Source organism: Podarcis vaucheri (genome assembly GCF_965113315.1).
Source record: "Podarcis vaucheri genome assembly, chromosome: 14".
NCBI lineage: Eukaryota > Metazoa > Chordata > Lepidosauria > Squamata > Lacertidae > Podarcis > Podarcis vaucheri.
In genome coordinates this window covers 2,442,396-2,463,946 of record NC_138752.1, presented here as the reverse complement: position 1 = coordinate 2,463,946, position 21,551 = coordinate 2,442,396, and the positions used below count along the sequence as shown (strand labels likewise).

Genomic DNA, 21,551 nt, shown 5'->3' with positions numbered 1-21,551 from the left:
CAGAAGCTTGCCTTCTAATGATTGCTTCAAAGCTAATGCCCCACTTTAAAATTTGCCTGAGTTGATATACTGTTTTTAAAAACTTTTTAAAAAAATCTTTTTATTCATTTAAGCAAGAACATGCACATCAAATAACACAAAGGAACAAGAAAAAGCTAAGAGAATGAACTGAATTTATTTATTTATTTATTTATTTACGGCTATTAGCCCATAAAGTATGTACAAACATAAAAGCACAGAGGCATAAAGACCGATATATTCGAATGAACTGAATGAAAATGAAAACACACACACGAAATATAAAGTGGGTTGTTTCAGCCACATTCTCTGGGAAAAAAAAATATTACTATTAGTGCTGTGATGTAGTTAACATTTTAAAAAATTGTTTTATATATAATTATCAGGATATTGTCCTCAAGGCGTTATGATCAACTTACTTAAAGCTGATAAATGACTCATAGCATATTTCACAGGAGGCAATTGGATGCTATCATCATTAATATATAAAATAAATGTTTGCCAGGTATTTAAAAATAAATATGTTTTGTTCATCCTGTAGCATACTATTACGAAAGCCAGGCGCCACTCTCAGCCAAGCGGTAGCAAGATTCCAGGGGGTTCCAGGCTAGGATTTGTGCTCCTTTAGAGCAGTGTTTCCCAACCTTTTTTGGGCAACAGCACACCTGTTTAAGGAAAAAAATCTCGCGGCACACCACCATTACAGCCCCGTGACGTCAGCGCGCAGCGTCACGCCGGGAGGGACGCACGAAAGTGAAAGTTTTTTCCCTCCCCCTTGCCGGGGAACCTCCAAGCTTTGGGGGTGGGAGGAGGCAGCAGAGCGAGGGACTGAGGGACGGCGGCAACTGAGGCGGCGGCGGCTGTTGTGGTGGTGGTGGCGATAGCGGGCGGAGGAGGGGGCGGCGGCGGGGCTTGAGGAGCCGTCGCCGGGAGTTGCTGCTGCTGTTGTTGCTGCTGCTGCCCGGACATGCCGGCCTCCTCCTCCTCCTCTGTCTCACGCTCCTCCCTTTTGCACGCGCTGCCCCGCCGCTCGGCACCACCACCGCGGAGCCGCCCCCGGCTCGACGCGGATCCTCGCCGCCGCCGCCTCTCACCGCCCGACTCGCCCGCCTCCCTCCCACGGCACACCAGCCAATGTCTCATGGCACAGTAGTGTGCCGCGGAACACCAGTTGGGAAACACTGCTTTAGAGAATTAAAGACGCACCTTTGTTTTCAGATCCTTTTCTGATGAAGGAAATGTGGCTTTCACCTATTTCTGCAACAAAATTTAGTGGGTTTTGTTAAGATTCTCCCCCAAAGTGACAGGTTTAATCTGTTCCAGCCAATTGTTCTGTTCCTAACTGCTTCTGCCAATTCCTAAAGCACCCAGTCGTCGTCCCCCCCCCCAATTTGCTATCATCTGAAATGTAAACAACATTTTTGGAAGCACATTCATCTTAATTGTTGAGATTCTCCCTCAAAGTGACAGGTTTAATCTGTTCCAAACTTCCAAATCTTTTTTATCTCTTTCCATATCTTATTATAGTTATCATTAAATAAATTGATGTTTTTTGCTGAAACCCAAATTCCTAGGTATTCTGTTTTTTTCCGTTAGCATCAAACCAGACTTTGTTTGTAATTCCTGCTTTTCTTGGTCCCACATATTTTTTTACCAACAATTTCGTTTTGCTTTTGTTCAATTTAAATCCTGACATCTGACCGAATTCATACATTCTTTCCAGAGTTTTTGGTACGCTTTCTAATGGATTTTCTGTTGTTATGATAAGAACGTTCACAAAAGCTTTTAACTTAAAGGATTTATTTCCTAGTGTAATCCCTTTTATTTCTGAGTCCATTCTTATTGTCACCAGTGATTCCAGAACCGTGGTAAACAATAATGGAGAGAGTGGGCAACCTTGTCTGGTTCTTTTCCTTATTTTGAAGCTCTCTGATAATTCATTATTTATAATCAATTTAGCTTTTTGGTTCTTATAAATTGCCTTATTCCCCTTCTGAATATTTCCCCTAACCCCATTGATTCTATAGTTCTTTCCATAAATTTCCATACAACATTGTCAAATGCTTTTTCAGCATCTAAAAACATCAATGCTGCTTGCTTGCCGGGTCTCATCTCTAAATAGTCTAGAATATTGATCATCATTCTCATGTTGTTGCTCATTTGTTTACCCTGTAGAGACCTGGCTTGGTCTTCATTTATTGGTCTTTCAATATTTTCTTTAACCTGTTTGCCACCACATCTGCAAAGTGTTTATAATCATTGTACAAGAGTGATATAGGTCTATATTTTTTGATTGATGTCAAATCTGTTCCCTTGTTTGGGATCAACGTTATGAATGCTTCTTGCCATGACTCTGGTATCAGCCCCTCCTTTAGTATCTTATGTCTTAAGTGGTGATGAAAGCACATTTTCCAACTTCTTATACTAAATTTCCAAGAGTCTGTCCGTTCTGGGAGATTTTGTAGATTTGCCTTTGTAATTGCTTGGTGAATTTCCATCATTTTTATGGGAGAGTTTATTCAATTTTATCATTTGTGATTTTTGGAAATTTACTTTTGTAATGTGTATGGGTTGCTCGTGCATAAGTTGCCGCCTCTCCAGGCTTTGTTGCCTTGCTAAACCTTTCAGTCTGGGCAGCCCTTCACTTCGTGGCTGCCTCAGTTGCTAGCAGAATCCGTCAGTGGGCGTTTCTTAAATCTTTTCCAACATAAAAGTTGTTTGACACCCAGTCTCCTCCTACTCTCTCTGGCGGAAGTCTTCTGTGCAGGGAGGGCGTGGGTAGCGGAGGACCCGTGCTCTCCCCGCTGGTGTCCGGTGAAGAGTCCTGGAGCCCTCTCGCCGATTCCCCCATCAGCCCCTCTATATCCCTGGTGTTGCGCTGATTTGCTTCCCCATCTGCGGAGCTGCCTCTCTCCCTGCTGGGCCCTTCTCCAGCATCATTTGAGAGCCTTCCCTCCGCCTCTAGCTCCGATGTCAGTTCCCTGACAACTTTAACTGAAGTATTTTTCTATTTTCTCATCATCTTCCTTTCTTGCTTGGTAGAGATCTTTAAAATATTTTGTAAAACTTTTGCTTATTTCTTCAGGTTCATCAATTGTTTTCCTTCCTTTTATGAGTTTTCCTATTGTCTTTTCTTTTTGTTTCTTCTTTAACTGCCAAGCCAGCATTCTACCCAGTTTGAAACTCTTTTGTTTTAACCATTTTAATTTATGTTCAATTTCATGGTTTAAAAATATGGAGAATTTGGTTTGCAACATTTTGATATTTTGTTTTGTGGTCTCGTTTATGGGGTTTTTTTTTGACAGTTCTTTCTCATTTGTACTTATCTCTTTCCTAATTTGCTCCATTTTGTTTTCTCTGATTTTCTTTTGGATGGCACTTGGTTGGATACAAAAACCTCTCATAACCGTCCAGTGGCATCTAGAGGGCATCCAGTCCCCCCTCCTCGGAGTTAAGATTTCAGCTCAGTTGAATTCATTGTTATTTCTGGGCAAAACAAAATGGTGGCTGGCTGCAAACCAAATGGAAGTCTGAGAACTTCCGGGAAAGCCTCTCCTCTTCCCAGAGGGGAGGGGTTGTGAGTGGAAATTGCTTCCCACACTTGCAGGGGGGCGTGGCCGGGCCCCCCCTGCATCACTCTGCAATCTGGCTGGCTGGGGGGGGGCGTGGTTTAGCTGCATTTAAATGGCCATGGGCCCACAAGCTCATCCTTGTTTTCTTCCGGCTTCCTCGGATCACCTGCCCCCCCTCCCTCCCTCCCTCCCTCTAGGTTTCGCTTCTGCACCTAACCTTGCTGTGGACCTCGGTTGGTCTCCTGTTCAAGGGGCCTGGTAGGATTTTTTCCCCCACTTGGCAGATTGGCACCAGCCATTTGGTTTTTTGCTTACCTGGTAGCAAATCGTCACAACTTTGTAAGGTTTGGTGGTTAGGCATTGAAAAATGTGTTGTGTCGGAGGCGAGGTTGTGGCCATCACCTACCCTCCCTTTGAAGGGTGTTCCGTTAAAGGAATCCAGTGGTTGTGGTTTCTGTCTGATGCCCAGGTGGTGGCTAGGGCCATGGCACGACCCTCTGGTGACTCTAGGGGAAAGCTTCCAGTTGATTTGCACCAACAAGCTCCCCCTACAGGCTGTTAACCTCATGTGACTCCCTGCAGAGCGGGCAGGAGTCAAGTATAGTTGGTTCGGATCCAATGCCTAAGCCAATACCACTCACATTCTGTAACCAATAAAGTTGTGGCCTTTTTTAGCCCATTAACTTATGTCCATGTGTCTTATTTCATCACAAAGCAGGGAGTGGGGCCTTGACTCACGAGTATTCAGCTGCCGAAAGAATTCGCTCATTTACAGCCAGTGAAAGGGTTGTGTGCTATCTGAGCAGCCCAACTGGACAGTACTGCCCCCCCCCCAGGGGAATACCAGGAAGGGCCAAGCAGGTGGCAGGTTTGTGCAGTTGACTACCAGACTTAAAAAGATGGTATGTTATGTACTGAGAACAATAGGATCCAAACTGAAGCAGTCTGATTGGTCCTAGAACAATAGGATCCAAATTGCAGCAGTCTGATTAGTCCTAGAACAATAGGATTCAGAATGCAGCAGTCTGATTGGTCCTGGAACAATGCAGCAGTTTGATTGGTTGGCAGGAACCACCCAATCCTGCTCCAGATAGAAGTGAATCCACAACCTGATTGGCTTACAGTAGAATTCCGGAATTAGCCAATCAGGTGCAGCCCATTGTGTAAATAATGTATATAAAGCAGATACTGTGAGGGGACTTTCATTCATTCCTCCTCACCACTATGAGCTGAATAAAGAGCATGAAATCACTTTGCGACTCTGAGTATATTTCACTGGCGACGAAGGTGGGATCCCGCTGAGCTGACTGCCACACACAGCACCGCAGCACCGCCACCTGCCGCACTGCTGCCTCGCACCGTGTATCCAGGCTTCAGCTCCGGGACACAAGGAACTCAGAATGGCAGCCAACAGCAGCTTCTCGCCATTCAACCCAGCATCTGGAGACTGGGAAGCGTACGCCTCCCGTTTCACCTTCCTCCTAGAAGCCAAAGGGGTCACCGACGAAGAAGATGCCAAGAAGAGGGCGATATTCTTCAGCGTCTGCGGAGAGGAGACGTTTGAAATCGCCCGGGCTCTCCTTGCGCCTGAAGACGTCGCTACTGTTCCATACAAAACAATAATGGAACAGCTGAAGGGGCACTTTTCGCCGCAGCCCTCAGTGGTGGCTCGTCGAAATGCCTTCTACGCAAAGCGACAAGCCCCTGGGGAAACCATAACTGGGTTTGTGACCTCTCTCCGCCAAGCCGCCCGGTTCTGCAACTTCTCAGAGCTGGAGAACATGCTTCGTGACCGTCTCGTCGGTGGCCTGAAGGATGAGAAGCTGCAACGACGCCTCTACGCTAAGAAGGACCTAACGTTCCACGTCGCTCTGGAGGAGGCCCTGGCAACGGAAGCTGCCGAGAGGTCGACGCAAGAGGCACGGCCGAGCCTGCCATCCCAACCGAGGGTCCACCATGAAGACCTCACCGACGACTCAGGATCTGACAGGGAGGAGGTGCACCGAGTACAGCAGCGCACTCAAGCAGCGCACAGACCACAGCTGCCTCGACGAGAAGGAGGAAACTGCGCAAGCTGCGGGGAGAGTCACGAGAGGAGGACCTGCCGTTTCCGCAACGCAGAGTGCAGGCAGTGCAGAAAATCGGGACACATCGCCCGGGTGTGTCGGGCTCGGCCCACCCGACACCAGGCATCAGATGACCAACCCAAGAGCCCCAGGTCCCGGGGCCCAACGCACCAAGGCAACTCGACGGAGCTCACGGACTGCCAGGTATACCAGTTGCCCCACCCCAACGTAGAGAAAATTTATGTAGAGGTACAGATAGAGGGGGCCCCATGCCGCATGGAGCTTGACACGGGTTCAACTCTATCCATAATCTCGGCAAAGACCTTAAGGAAACTGTGTCCTACTGGGGGTCCCAAACTCAGGCCGGCCCCATTCACCCTACGGGACTTCCAGAAACGTAAGGTCCCCACAATGGGGGTGGGGACCTTCAGGGTGCAATACCGAGGGCGGACGCGACAACTGGACTTGCTTGTGGTCAAGGGCCCCTACATTAGCTTACTGGGATTGGCATGGTTTGGACCACTGGGGCTAGCTGTCACCGGGGTGAACCACACTAGCTTACAAGTGGACGTGGACGCCATATGCAAGGAATTTCCAGGGGTTTTCGACGGAAAATTGGGACAGTATACGGGCCCCCCCATTGCGCTACAGCTTGACCCCGCAGTACGACCGGTCAGGCTCAAGGCCCGCCGGGTCCCGTTCGCCTTGAAACCCCGTATAGACGAGGAATTGGACCGACTCGTGGAGCAAGGAGTGCTGGAGCCGGTGCCTAATGCCCCCTGGGAAACGCCAATCGTCACACCCGTCAAGCCTAATGGTTCGGTCCGCATCTGCGCAGACTACAAATGTACCATAAACAAGGCCCTCACGGCCCACGCATACCCAGTGCCAGTGGTCAGCCATGTCCTTGCCACCCTGGCTGGGTCGAAAATTTTTGGCAAGCTGGACTTGGCCCAAGCATATCAACAGCTGCCAGTAGATGAGGCCACAGCAGAGGCACAGACGATTGTGACGCACAGAGGAGCGTTCAGGGTAAAGCGGCTGCAATTCGGGGTCAGCGTGGCACCAGGCATATTCCAGAATCTAATGGACTCTCTCCTTAAAGGGATTCCTGGCGTCACCCCCTTCTTCGATGATGTGTTGATTGCCGGGCCCACACCAGAGGAGTTTGAGGACCGCCTCCGCACCGTTCTGCACCGTTTCCAGACGGCGGGTCTCAAGGTGAAGCGAGAAAAATGTCTACTAGGAGTGCCTCAGGTGGACTTTCTGGGATTTATGGTGGACGCAGAAGGGGTCCACCCGACGGGGGACAAGGTACGGGCCATTTGTGATGCCCCAGCGCCCAAGAGCAAGACTGAACTTCAGGCCTTCTTGGGACTATTGAACTTTTACCATTCCTTCCTTCCCCACAAGGCGGCGGTAGCGGAGCCCCTACACAGACTCCTGGACAAGCGGGCCCCTTGGGTGTGGGGCCAGCGCCAGGAGGCTGCATTCCAGGCAGTCAAGGACTTGCTTGTCTCAAACTCTGTCTTGGCACACTTCGACGAGAGGCTGCCAGTGGTGCTAGCATGCGATGCCTCACCCTATGGCATTGGCGCTGTCCTGGGGCACCAACTCCCGGATGGAAGAGAGGTACCGGTGGCGTACTTTTCCCAGACACTCAACGCAACCGAGCGGAACTACTCGCAAATTGACAAGGAGGGTCTGGCAATCGTGAAGGGAGTAAAAAAATTCCATGATTTCTTGTACGGGCGGCCCTTCACCGTGGTGACTGACCACAAGCCGTTGCTTGGCTTGTTTGCCCCCGAAAAGCAGACCCCCCAAGTGCTGTCTCCTCGCGTCCTCAGGTGGTCAATTTTCCTTGCCAGCTACCAGTATGCACTGATTCACCGCCCGGGGAAGGCAATGGGCCATGCGGACGCCCTCAGCAGGCTACCACTACCGGAAACAGGCCCTGACCCAGCACCTGCACAAGAGGTTATGAGCCTGGAGCTGCTTCCTGACCGCCCCATTCAGGCACAAGAAGTTGCACACCATTCCAAGAAAGATAGGGTCATCTCCCGGGTCCTGGACTGGGTGTGGAGGGGATGGCCCAGCAGCAGCCCCGGGCCAGAATTCGCCGGCTACACAACCCGCAAACATGAACTGTCGGCCCACAAGGGGTGCCTGTTATGGGGAAGCAGAGTCGTTGTTCCCCAGCCCCTCCGCAAAAGGGTCCTCACAGCCCTACACGAGACACATCCAGGGGTAGTAAGAATGAAGGCCCTTGCCAGGAGTTATGTGTGGTGGCCGGGGATCGATGGAGAGATAGAGGCTTGGGTCAAACACTGCCAGGCCTGCCAAGAATCCCGCCCAGATCCCCCAAGGGCCCCAGTCCAGTCCTGGGAGTCCGCCCGAGCACCATGGTCACGCCTGCATGTGGATTTCGCTGGCCCCTTTCAGGGAAAAACATTCTTCATAGTGGTGGACTCCTACACCAAATGGCTGGAGGTCGCACTGGTACCGTCCACTTCCACGTCCGCAGCCATCCGGGTACTACGCAGGCTGTTTGCAACCCACGGGCTCCCTGACACTCTCGTCTCAGACAACGGGACTGCATTTACGTCAGGAGAATTCCAAACCTTCACAGCACAGAACGCCATCCGCCACATCCGTTCAGCGCCGTTCCACCCTGCCACCAATGGCCAAGCAGAACGCATGGTGCGGACCACCAAGGACACCCTCCGCCGCATGACGCAAGGGGACTGGGAGTACCGCCTTGCCACATTCCTTCTAGCACAGCACAGCACCCCCAGCTCAACGACTGGCCGGAGCCCCGCGGAACTACTAATGGGTCGGCGCCTTGCAATCAGATTGGACCGCCTTCACCCCGATAGAGCTCAGGATGAGGTAGTCGTGGGGGAAGGCAGGAACCCCCGGACCTTCGAGGCCCAGGACCCAGTGTACGCAAAGAATTTTGGGGCAGGCCCGGCATGGGTACCCGCCACAGTCACCAGGGTCACTGGCCCAGTGTCGTACGAGGTGCTAACGGATGGGGGGCAATGCTGGCGCCGCCACTGCGACCAGATACGGCGACGATTCCCGGGAGAAACCCAGGAGGAGGACAGGTCAGAGGAGTCCCAAGGGAACAGCGGGACAGTGAGGCCCATAGAGCAGGAGGGGCCAGCAGGAGAGGCAGAATCAGTAAATACAGAGAGGACCCGTGAGGCCGAAAGGACACCAGAACCAGAACCACGACTGAGCGAGCCGGTTGCACCAGACCAAACAACCCCATCACAGCCAGCATCCTTGGAACATGAGCCAGAACCTGGGGCCCGGACCAGGGAACACCACAGGCCGCAACGCACACGTAGGCCGCCGGCATACCTTGAGGACTATGAATGCGACCTCCCGGGCAGGACTGGAACTTAGAGGGGAGGGGTGTTATGTACTGAGAACAATAGGATCCAAACTGAAGCAGTCTGATTGGTCCTAGAACAATAGGATCCAAATTGCAGCAGTCTGATTAGTCCTAGAACAATAGGATTCAGAATGCAGCAGTCTGATTGGTCCTGGAACAATGCAGCAGTTTGATTGGTTGGCAGGAACCACCCAATCCTGCTCCAGATAGAAGTGAATCCACAACCTGATTGGCTTACAGTAGAATTCCGGAATTAGCCAATCAGGTGCAGCCCATTGTGTAAATAATGTATATAAAGCAGATACTGTGAGGGGACTTTCATTCATTCCTCCTCACCACTATGAGCTGAATAAAGAGCATGAAATCACTTTGCGACTCTGAGTATATTTCATGGTATCACTAGAATCATAGAATCATAGAGTTGGAATAGACCACAAGGGCCATCGAGTCCAACCCCCTGCCAAGCAGGAAACACCATCAGAGCACTCCTGACATATGGTTGTCAAGCCTCTGCTTAAAGACCTCCAAAGAAGGAGACTCCACCACACTCCTTGGCAGCAAATTCCACTGTCGAACAGCTCTTACTAGATTAAGTTCATACATTTTGTTGAATGAATTAAACTAAATAGTTTTAACTGGTTTTTGAATAAATGGGCAATTCATTGTTACTCTTTTGAACTTTATTGTGTTATTATGAGCCAACAGTGTGATCCGGCAGTTAAAAAAGCCAATGCAATTCTGGGTTGCATCAATAGGAGTATAGCATCTAGATCAAGGGAAGTAATAGTGCCACTGTATTCTGCTCTGGTCAGACCTCACCTGGAGTACTGTGTCCAGTTCTGGGCACCACAGTTCAAGAAGGACACTACAAACTGGAACGTTTCCAGAGGAGGGCAACCAAAATGGTCAAAGGTCTGGAAACGATGCCTTATGAGGAACGGCTAAGGGAGCTGGGCATGTTTAGCCTGGAGAAGAGGAGGTTAAGGGGTGATATGATAGCCATGTTCAAATATATAAAAGGATGTCACATAGAGGAGGGAGAAAGATTGTTTTCTGCTGCTCCGGAGAAGCGGACACGGAGCAATGGATCCAAACTACAAGAAAGAAGATTCCACCTAAACATTAGGAAGAACTTCCTGACAGTAAGAGCTGTTTGACAGTGGAATTTGCTGCCAAGGAGTGTGGTGGAGTCTCCTACTTTGGAGGTCTTTAAGCAGAGGCTTGACAACCATATGTCAGGAGTGCTCTGATGGTGTTTCCTGCTTGGCAGGGGGTTGGACTCCATGGCCCTTGTGGTCTCTTCCAACTCTATGATTCTATGATTCTATGATTATCTTCCTTAGAGGGTCATGCAAACCACTATTCTGAATTATGCTTTTTATTGGGGGAGGGGCTCTGGGGATGACTTTATAGGCAGGGCCCCCTACCCAAGGTGTGGGAACCATTGATCCACATAGGTTGCCATTTTCTTTCTTTCATCATTCCCCATTTTTGCCTTGTCATTTTAACTCCCTCTCTTTCAAGCCCAGGGCAGTTCCATATGTCATGGCAGAAAATTGAAAAAGGTGCCTCTTGTTCAAAAGAACAAGAGTTTGCAGTTTGTTCAAAAGAACAAATGAAGCCATGTGAACAAGTCCTGAGTGACAGTTTCTCTCAGGGTTGGTGAACAACACTCTGGTTCATACATGCTTAAAGGGTGGAAATGGATTATAAACCCCAAATGCTGTAAGGTTATGTAAATGATCTCAAAGACGTCAGTGTAACAAGCACCCTGACTGGCAATGGGAGAGGGTGATTAAGAAATCAAGCACTCCCGGGACAAGGAATTTGGGAAGAGCCTCTGAACTGAGGCTTGGAGCTTGCCTTTCCTACTGAAAATGCATATCAGAAATGTTTGTCCCATGCTTTTGTTTTAGCTGAAGAAGGTGTTGCTTTAGGGAGTTGGGGTTGGGGGCTGGCTCTGAACAAAGGAGACCCTGGCTGAGGCACTCTCAAGTCCTTAAGACCCTGCTTGCATCAGGGGAGAAGGCATGTTTGGCTCCATGGTGGCATCATCTCCAAGTGCATGTTTCCTCCCAGGGCATAAAAAGAGCTCTGCTGCATTGTGGGAAAGGAAGTTTGCGCTTGTTTCACCTGTGCTATGACAGCTCCTCTGGCTCCCATTCAATTTCAAGGCTGGATTTAAATTGCTGGTTTTGGGGAGTAGCTGGGTTAATTACCCATTGAACCCCTTTTGTATGCTGAGGGAGCAGAATTTGTCAAGTAAGTCCTGGAGAAAGAGGAACATAGGAAGCTCCCTTATACCGAGCCAGACCATTGGTCCATCTTGCTCAGTACTGCATACACTGACTGGCAGCAGCTCTCCAGGGGCTCAGGTAGGCGTTTGTCCCAGCCCCACCTGGAGATGCTGGGGACTGAACTTGGGACCTTCTGCTTGCAAGGCAAATGCTCTACCCCTGAGCTACGTGTTACAATCACCTACACAACCTTTGCATAATCCCTTCTGTGAACATGGAGCCTCTGCTTGTTCTTTGTTGCTCCAGTCTGAAGAACTGGAAGTTGGAGGGAACCAGAGGTAACAATGATTCTGAAAACCAGCTGAATGACAAGTGAGTGCCCTTGGGTTCGAATCCCGCTTGCTGGTTTCCCACAGGCATCTGTTGGCCATTGTGAGAACAGGGTCCTGGACTAGAGGCGCCACTGGCCTGATGCAGCAGGCTGCTTTTAAGTTTTTATAAATTGAGTCTTAAATGTTTTTAATTACTTTTTAAAATCTGTCTTTGCTGATAATTTTAATATTTCATGTAAACCACTTAGAGGTTTTGCTGCAATCAAGCAGTGTGTAGGATTTGCTGTTTATTTATTTTATGGTAGTACAACAGTGTTTCCCCTCCAAAGATATCTTCATGCAGAACGAAAGCCTCTTGACTTCTAAATCAGGAGTAGCTCACATGGTGTCCTCCACAGCATGGCCAGTAGGTCAGCAATGCTGGAAACTGGTGCAACAACTGGAGGTCTCCATGTTGGCTGCCGCCGTTGACACGGAGGAAATTTACTGCAACCTAAAGCAATACAACGTCCCATGGTTGAAGCAAAGTCTTCAGGGATATGTAACAGTGGTGGAGGCAGGAAGGGTTTTGGGCACTGGTCCTTTCTTGGATATCTAGGCTGTTAAAAGGTTTCAAAGTGCACTGGAGAGACGGCAACATTTGCTCTCCTGGGGCAGGTGCTGGACCCAAGAGCCTAGGCTAAAAACCCCTTCTTCTGCAAATCTTCTGGCCACCTACCTGATTCCTTGCAGTGGGAAGCTACCAGCCATTTTGATCCCCACAGTACCCTGGAATACCCAACACAGAGTTACTCACAAGCACCTTGAACAAGGCCAGATGGTGGATGGCTTCCCATAGGCAGCTGCTTCCACCAGCTAAGCTGGGGGCAGCCAAAATGGTACCCTCCAGATGTTGCCAGACTACAGTTTCCATCGGACACAGCCCACATGCGCAGCAGTTGGGGATGATGGGACTTCCAGAAATCTCTGGGGTGCACCACTTTGAGCTGAGCCAATGACCTGGGGGAGTGAGCAGGGCTGGCAACCTCATTACATCCTGCTAGGATGCTAGGACACCCCCCTAACCTGGACTTCTCCTTGAAACTATCCATAAATTCATGCTTGTTTTCAATTGTTGCTGAGTTAACCTGTTCATGTTCACACCCTGCCCCTCTTATCTTCAGAGGCAGAAATAAAAGCCGCATTGGACCTGGGAAGTATGGCTATGGAAAAGTGCCCTATATCCTACCTCTGCAGACTGACACGGGGCAGGAGCCCAACAAGCCACGCAGGCAGCGGCAGTCAACCCGGAATACAGCCAGCCAGCAATGGGCAGCAGCGGTTCAGAGCCCTTTTGCTCACCCTTTTAACCCTTCGCCTCGCCATGGAAACTTATACCAAGAGGACTCCCGGCCCCCACCCAGGACTCAGGTTTCAAGTGACTCTGTTTACCCCCAGGCTGGGCCCCACTTGCAAGCCTTTCCAGCACCTCAGAGTTTGTTCCGTGGCACAGAGCTGGTCTCTCATGTTCCTGTTGCTCACAGGGCAGTTCAAAGCCAGACTCCCACTCAGAGGACCTCGGCAATCGTGTGCACTGGAGCCTATAAGCAGCACAAACTCTGCAACACAAATGTAAGTGGTGCTCCCTTTGCTTTTGCTTTTAGGATCTTTGCGGGATTCATTGGACTGTTAAGAGCTACTGAAAGAATGTAGTAATTGCTTGGCTGGGTGAGAACCACCCACATAATTTCATTACAAAAGTTGGGTGCCACCCCCGCTCTGTGCTGAGCTGCAGCAAGATTCCAGGGGGGGGGGGTCCAGGCACTCACCCAGGGGCTGTGTGCCTTTGAGAATCAAGACACGGCAGGGGCTGTTGAAGCTTTAAGAAATATGATTTATTCACCTGAATTTGGATGGCGAGAGTCCAGATCTTACAACATGGTCATCTCAAGAAGGGCTTCTTCCGCACAGCAGGGCAGCCCTGGAGTCCAAGGCATCTCTCCCAGCCAGTCAAGGTCCTTCGTGAGAGTGAGAGGGGGATGCTGGACTCAGTGGGCCATTGGCCTCATCCAGCAGGGCTCTTCCTAGATTCTTCTGGTTTCTGCCCCACCAATACAACTGATCAGACTTTGCCAGCCTGACACACTCCAGATGTTTTGGATCACAACTCCCATCAGCCCATGGCAGCTTGGCTCTGCTCCCTGTGACTGATGGGAGCTGCAGTTCAGAACTTTTGGAGGGCATCAGGATGGTGAAGGAACTTCCCAAAAGCCAAATCAGAAAGCTAGGAAAATGAGCAAGCTTTTGATGCTGGGAAATCTATAGTGTTTCTCCATATAGTACATGACCTCCCAGTTCATACAGTTGGGCAGTAATTTAATTTATTAGCTGTAATGTTTTGAGGCCCCCCGCTGGCATCCAGAGAACACTGAGTTTTTTCTTTTATTTGGAACATTCCATGAGGTTAATATAATTTATCAAGGGGAAAGAACTGTTATTTGGAATCCTAGTGTTGGGTCGTTTCCCCCTATGGATTCTGCTTGGGGCAGTTAATTAATAACAAATTAAGTCAATCTGCTTTGGTCCATTAGGTCATTTCTTCGTCGTTACATTTTTATTGTTTTTTCATTTAAGGCAGAACTTGCTTTCTTGTGACTGACACTTTGGTGCATGTGAAATTTGAGCTTACATTTTTCAGCTTGTGTGATTAATAATAAATAGAGACTGGTGGTTGGTTAAGAAAGTCTTATTTTGTAGTGTTTTTGATCAAGTGCTTGAAGTTGTGCTGGGTGTTGTACAAGTTACAAAGAAAAACTAGGGCAAGTAAGTCCTTGCTGATTGCTTAGAACCTACAAACATGACACGATAGGATTTGAAACGAGAAGGGAAAGGGATAATTAAAACAAACAAAACTTTTTTATATATAAAAAAGTCGCTAACTTAGAGGGAAAGTGTTGAGGCTTGCCAGAGGTAAAGATGGGTCTCAAGAGGGGAAGCATTTCCTTCTCTGTAATGAGCAGTGTAAGTGCACTTGCGCAGCACCCAAGAGTCGTGCGGGGCTTTCTCAGGCTGGTGTGGGAAGAGCCCTGCTGGGTCCACTTAATTCTCTATCCCAGCGTTTCCCAACCGGTGTTCCGCGGCACACTAGTGTGCCGCGGGACGTTGCCTGGTGTGCCGTGGGAGGGAGCCGGGCGAGGCGGGCGGCGAGAGGCGGGGCGGAAGCGGCGAGGATCCGCGTCGAGCCGGGGGCGGCTCCGTGGTGGTGGTGCCGAGGTTTCTGTCTCCATTCTCCCCTCACACACACACAGAGGAAATAACACAGGATCAGCTGACAGGACCCGGCCAATGGGGCGGCGGCGGGGCAGCGCGCGCAAAAGGGAGGAGCGCGAGACAGCGGACGAGGAGGAGGCCGGCATGTCCGGGCAGCAGCAGCAACAACAGCAGCAGCAACTCCCGGCGACGGCTCCTCAAGCCCCGGGCAGCCCTACTCCCTCACCGGCCTCGGCCGCCCTCCTGCTCCACCCGCCGCCGCCTCCCCCGCCGCCGCCGGCCACCTCGGCCCCGCCGCCGCCCCCTCCTCCGCCCGCTATCGCCGCCACCACCACAACAGCCGCCGCCGCCTCAGCTGGGCCCATGCCTGCTGGGAGCGGCAGCGGCAGCAGCAGCAGCGCCCCGGCGCCCTTCCCTCACGGCGGCGACCCGGCCCTGAACGAGCAGGAGAAGGAGCTCAAGCGGCGCCTCAAGTGGCTCTACCCGGCTGTGGACGAGCAGGAGACGCCGCTGCCGCGCTCCTGGAACCCGAAGGACAAATTCAGCTACATCGGCCTCTCGCAGAACAACCTGCGCGTCCACTACAAAGGTAGAGGGACGGAGGGAGGGCGAGGCCGAGGCCACCGCCATCCCCAGGCCCCCTCCGCCTCTTCCTCCGAAAGGCAGGCTGAGAAACTCCCAGGGAAGCTCTGAACGTCTCCCCCGAAACCGTCGGGAGGCTTCGGTTGTTGCCTTTCTCCGCCGAGGTCGGTGGACCCCGAGCCTAGGCTTCCTTCCTGCACCCCGCTTTCCGAAGACCGCACACCAGTTGGGCTAGTACATATTCCCCTCCCGTGACTGGAGCGGAATAGCCCTTTCTCTTCTTCCCCAACCCTTGTCGTTGGAGGAGTCCCTCAGTCCCTCGCTTTGCTGCCTCCTCCCCCCCACTCCCAAAGCTTGGAGGTTCCCCGGCAAGGGGGAGGGGAAAAAATTGAAACTTGCACTTTCGTGCGTCCCTCCCGGCGTGACGCTGCGCGCTGACGTCACAGGGCTGTAATGGTGGTGTGCCTCGAGATTTTTTTCATCAAACAAGTGTGCCTTTGCCCAAAAAAGGTTGGGAAACACTGCTCTATCCGGTTTATACAACTGTGGCTAGTCGGATGCTTCTGGAAGGCCTAGAAGCAGAATGTGAAGACATCTAGAGCAGAGATGGAGAACCTGGGGCTCTGCTGGACCCAGCCAGCATGGCCAGTCATCAGTGTTGTGATTCCTGCATTGCAGGGGGCTGGACTAGATGACCCTCAGGGTCCCTTCCAGCTCTATGATTCTATGATTCTGTGGGAGTTGCAGAGCTATATAAAACTATGCCTGATGTGGACATAGTGGATCTCTCATAATACTAAAAGGCAGGGGCATCCCGTGAAGGTCCAGGACAGAAGGTCGGCTGCAGAGGGTGGAACAGGGCTGCATTTGCCCTAATGGAACAGCCTCCTCTGCAAGGTCTGTCCTCCTGGTTCCCTATTAAAGCCATCTCAGCTAACATCTCAGTTAACATAAGCCGTCATCTGTGCTGGGCAAAGAAATGGGAGCCTTGGGTTCACTGTGTGGCCAGCAGTCAGATATACAGCTTGGAATATGTTCATGGGAGTGAAGCGTCCCGGAACTCACTGCCGGGTGAAGAACTTGTTTTTTTTTTAATGAACTTTTTATTGGTTTTACAAAGTTTTAATAGACATAAACAAACAAACAAACACACAAACAAACATGTATAATTTCATATCCTTTTTTTCCTCAAACCTTACTTCATCGACTTCCCCATACCTCCCCTTTCTACATCCCAATTTCAAAAGTTATTTCAGCAAATCCTAACAAAACTTAATTTTATCAATTTTTTCCCTTATTCTTTTCTTTTACTTAATCTTTTACAGCTGGAGCCCCCATTTTTCCCTAGAACCTCGACATTTTAACATTCATTAATTTTGCAATGTTTCTTAAGATAAATTTTGAATTTCTTCCAATCTTCTTTCGCCGTCTTTTTCCCCTGATCGCGGATTCTGCCAGTCATTTCAGCCAGTCCCATATAGTCTATCACCTTCATCTGCCATTCTTCCAGAGTGGGTAGATCTTGAGTCTTCCAATGCTTTGCGATAAGTACTCTTGCTGCTGTGGTGGCGTACATAAAAAAAATTCTGTCCTTCTTTGGCACCAATTGGCCGACTATGCCCAAGAGAAAGGCCTCTGGTTTCTTAGGGAAAGTACATTTAAGTACCTTTTTCATTTCATTATATATCATTTCCCAGAAAGCCTTAATTTTCGGGCACGTCCACCAAAGGTGGTAAAAGGTACCTTCAGTTTCTTCACATTTCCAACACTTATTATCAGGCAAATGAAAAGTTTTTGCTAGCTTGACTGGGGTCATGTACCACCTGTAGATCATTTTCATAATATTTTCCTTTAAGGCATTACATGCCGTAAATTTCAAACCGGTGGTCCACAACTGTTCCCAGTCAGCAAACATAATATCATGACCAATGTCCTGTGCCCACTTAATCATAGCTGATTTAACTGTTTCATCTTGTGTATTCCATTTCAGCAACAAGTTATACATTCTAGACAAGTTCTTAGCATTGGGTTCTAACAATTCTGTTTCTAATTTTGATTTCTCCACCTGGAAGCCAATTTTCCTGTCTTGTTTGTAAACCTCCATTATTTGGTAATAATGGAGCCCACTGCCGGCATTAAGTGAGGAGGGGTAGAGCCATGTATATGACCTTGAGGTCCTTGGAGGGAAAGGTGGGATATAAATGCAATTCATATGTTTAAAAATCAGTATTATTATCATTAATAACAATATTATATTATAATAATAAATGGATCTGAGTGATCCATAGGCAAGGCAAGGGATAAAGGCAGAATGAGTGAATTGCATAGCTAAGTATGAGATAAGATGTTGATCTATCTATTTCATTTGGTGATCCCAAGGTTTACCGGCCATGGGCTGGATCACTCCCACAGAGATTGTCCGTGGGCTGGACTGGCACAGCGCGATGCTGGAAATCGTGTCTGCTCATGTCTGCAGCGCCAAAAATAGCTTCTGCGCATGCCCAGATACCGAAAATCGCACCTGTGCAGAAGTGATTTCCGGCATCTGGACATGCGCAGTTGCGATTTCTGGTATCAGCGCATGCGTAGACACGATTTGCAGCACTGCTCGGCAAGTCCCCGCGCTGTGCTGCGCCAGTTTAGCAGAGCACGTGGGGGACTCGCCGAGCAGGCGGCTTGGTTCGACTCATGGGCCAGTAAAACGGTCTTCGTGGGCAGCATCCGGGCCACGGGCTGCACGTTGCCGACCCCTGCTCTAGTGTTCCCCAGAAAACATGGGGCTTAAATGTGGATATAGTGGTCCCAGTGCTCAGAAATCTGGTTATGTCTAAGTGCCACTGAAATAAATGGGATAAGTTACTTTGTGGCCAACCTAAGTTCCATTCATTTTAATGGCAGTTGGATCCAACCACTTTGGTTTGGACTGGGACCAGAGCCTGGATCTCTGCACTAATGTATGCACGACAATCTCTTTCGGAGAGTGAGTGAGAGATCAAAATGCTGTGAATTCAACACATGGATCAGAGGTTTGGCAAAATGGAATAGTTTTTATTTATTTTATTTAAAATACAGTCCTACCTCGGCTCCCGAACGCCTCAGGAGCTCCCGAATGTTCCGGCTCCCGAACGATCGAAAACCAGAAGTGAGTGTTCTGGTTTTCGAACATTCTTTCAGAAGCCGAACGTCTGACGGGTCTTCTGCAGCTTCCGACTGGCTGCAGGAGCTTCCTGCAGGAGCTTCCTGCAGCCAATCAGAAGCCACGCTTTGGAAGTCAAATGTTTCAGAAGTCGAACGGACTTCCAGAACGGAAGTACTACTGAGCTCTAAATAATAGAGAGTAAGACTCTATGAGGAATAATAGTGTACTGATAAGGCTTCCCTTCCTATTCTCCCCATAGTCTGTGAAGAGCCAGAACACCATCATGCTGCGTACTTCCTTTCCAGCCTTGCACCTGAGAAGCTGCTTGCTTAATCAACAACACCAAAAAGGCATTCTCAGAATTTCACATAAAAACAAAATTTCACAAGGATAAAATAAAATGCCACGCCATCTGAAATAATGTAGAGTGTATTGATTTGTATAGACATTGCAGGTTCAACCCTTATGCCTAAAAAACAAAAGTGTGCAATGTGTCCCTTTCAGGTTCTCAAAATATGACCAGTTGTAAGTTTCCCTTTAGTTTCCACCTTAGCCGAAAGGGAGGTGTTTCTGTTGAAACGTGGCAAATGTCTGCTTTGAACAGCTGGTGTCCCTCCCCACTCTCTTTGCCCTGAAATGAAAATTAAAAACTAACGGCACTCCAAAGAGTCTGTTCTTTTAAAAACTCAATGAAGTGTGACTAGATCAAATTCCATCCTTCCTCCTCCCCTTTTCAGAATCCCCCAACCAACTGCATTGAAATCCCAGACATTTTTCCTAGTTTTCACCCCAAGTTTCTCTCTCTTTTTGTGTGTGTCTCAGTTTTTCACTTCATTATTCTCATTTCTCCTAGGCATAATTCCCTCCTCCATCTGTAACATCTCACCCTTTCTTGGTATTCATACCTATAGTCTAGTCCACGTCTTCCTCGCCTACCACTCAGCTAATGCACACACATTTAGCTTTTTGAACCATTTGTTGCCAGGCCTGACAGCCTCCCCGCCTGTGGATTTTCTCTAAATTGCTTCATGTCTTCAAGATCTCTCTCTCTTTTGCAAACTGTATGGATGCACTTGGCATTCATATTTGGTGTGCCCAAAAATATTTCTCCAGCATCCTTGATTAAAGTCATTTAAGCTCAATGCACATAACATTTACGCAATCCTGCCTCTGCTGATATGGTGAAGGAACTTCAGTTTCATGGCCAGGTCAGCATTCTGGCATTCCTCCTCTTCCTCTTTCTCTAGCCCTTTTGCAAAGGCAGGGGTTTTCAATTACAAATCATTCCCTCTAAATGGCTCTAATCCATGTTGCGTATAAGAGGCTATTTGCACACTTTGCATCTGGGATCTTTCGTGGGAGAGTTCTAAGATTTTTCCCTTAGTGAGCTTTGTGATTGTAGGGAATGAAGTGGTGGAGTGGAACTCTCTTCCAAGCTGCTACAGAAAAAGAGAGAGAGGGATCAGATGGCAGTTTTATTTTGTAGAGTGGAGATGTTTGCCTTACCTTTTGCTTGAATTACATGCTGATGCAGTGGACGTATACCTCTGTAGTAAATGGACGAGATTCTCCTCCATCATCATTGTCATCTATCTATCTATCTATCTATCTATCTATCTATCTATCTATATATCTATCTATCTTATAATCCACTTTTCTTCAAAGGAGTTCAAGGTGGTGTACACAGTTCCCTTCCGCCTCAAGCTCTTGCCCAGGGATATGTAAGAGCAGAGGAAGGGAGTAGGGAAGATGTGAAGAGAAGGCTGAAAGGTCCGGTTTAGAAGTGGGATAAAACTCCTGGGCCTCTAATTGGAACTTAAGGGCCGTAACTCTAGTAGGACACCTTGCTTGTATGCAGAAGGCCCCAGGCTCAGGCTCTTACATCTCCAGCTAAAGGGATCAGTTAGCGAAAGAGCCCTTCCTGAAACTCTGGAAAATGCTGCCAGACAGTGTAGGTAGCCAACAGGGTTCCCTCGGCATATTATTATAGATTATTGGATGTGGGATGATTGGAGTTATAGTCCAGCAGCATTTGGATGTTGGCTACCCTGGTGTGGGGAGCCCTGGATGAACCAGTGGCCTGACGTGGTCTGAGCCAGCCTTCTATGTTCAGTGCTCTTTTAGGAGCTTAGCTGCCTTCTATGACTTACACCAGGCTTCCTCAACCTCAGCCCTCCAGACGTTTTGAGACTACAATTCCCATCATCCCTGACCTGGTCCTGCTAGCTAGGGATCATGGGAGTTGTAGGCCAAAAACATCTGGAGGGCCGAGGTTGAGGAAGCCTCACTTACACCATTAGTCCATCTAGTTCAGTATTGCCCTTTTTATATAATTTTATTCAATAATAATAATAATAATTCAACAGCATTCCACATTTAGCAATCAATTATTCCACCTTTGATTTCCCCTCCCTCCCTCCCTCCCTCCATGGTTCCCCCAAAATTTCAATTTATGCTGCATATTATATACCGTCACCTTATCACGAAAGAAAAGCAAAAAGTTCACCCCCACTGCTGTTCTTACTGCAATCCTATTTGCATTTTAACATATGTGCACTGAGTTTTTAAGTATTCTGTAAACATTTTCCTCCCCTTCATGGATCACTGCCTTGCCGTGGCGAAGGGGCTTGAAGAACTCAGAGAAGCTATGAACTACGCCGAGCAGGGCACCCAAGATGAACAGGTCATAGTGGAGAGTTTTGACCAAACGTGATCCACCTGGAGTAGGAATCGGCAAGCCACTCCAGTATCCCTGCCAAGAAAACTCCATGGACAAAGACAACAGGCATATAAAAGTTATGACACTGGAAGATGAGCCCCTCAGGTCGGAAGGTGTCCAACATGCTACTGGGGAAGAGCGGAGGACAAGTACAAGTAGATCCAGAGCTGATGAAGCGGCTGGGCCAAAGCCGAAAGGACGCTCAGTTGTGGATATGCATGGAAGCGAAAGGAAAGT

General features: G+C 49.0%; 1 protein-coding gene across 2 annotated transcripts in view; it reads left to right on the top strand.

The window, feature by feature from the left end:
- Positions 1-21,551, top strand: part of LOC309518208 (thrombospondin type-1 domain-containing protein 4-like) — a 128,851-nt gene that overhangs the window by 86,056 nt on the left and 21,244 nt on the right. For both annotated transcript variants that reach the window (XM_082198104.1, XM_082198105.1), the window contains exon 5: positions 12,789-13,236. In XM_082198104.1, the coding sequence (XP_082054230.1) occupies positions 12,789-13,236 (448 nt within the window). The remainder of the gene's footprint in view (positions 1-12,788; positions 13,237-21,551) is intronic.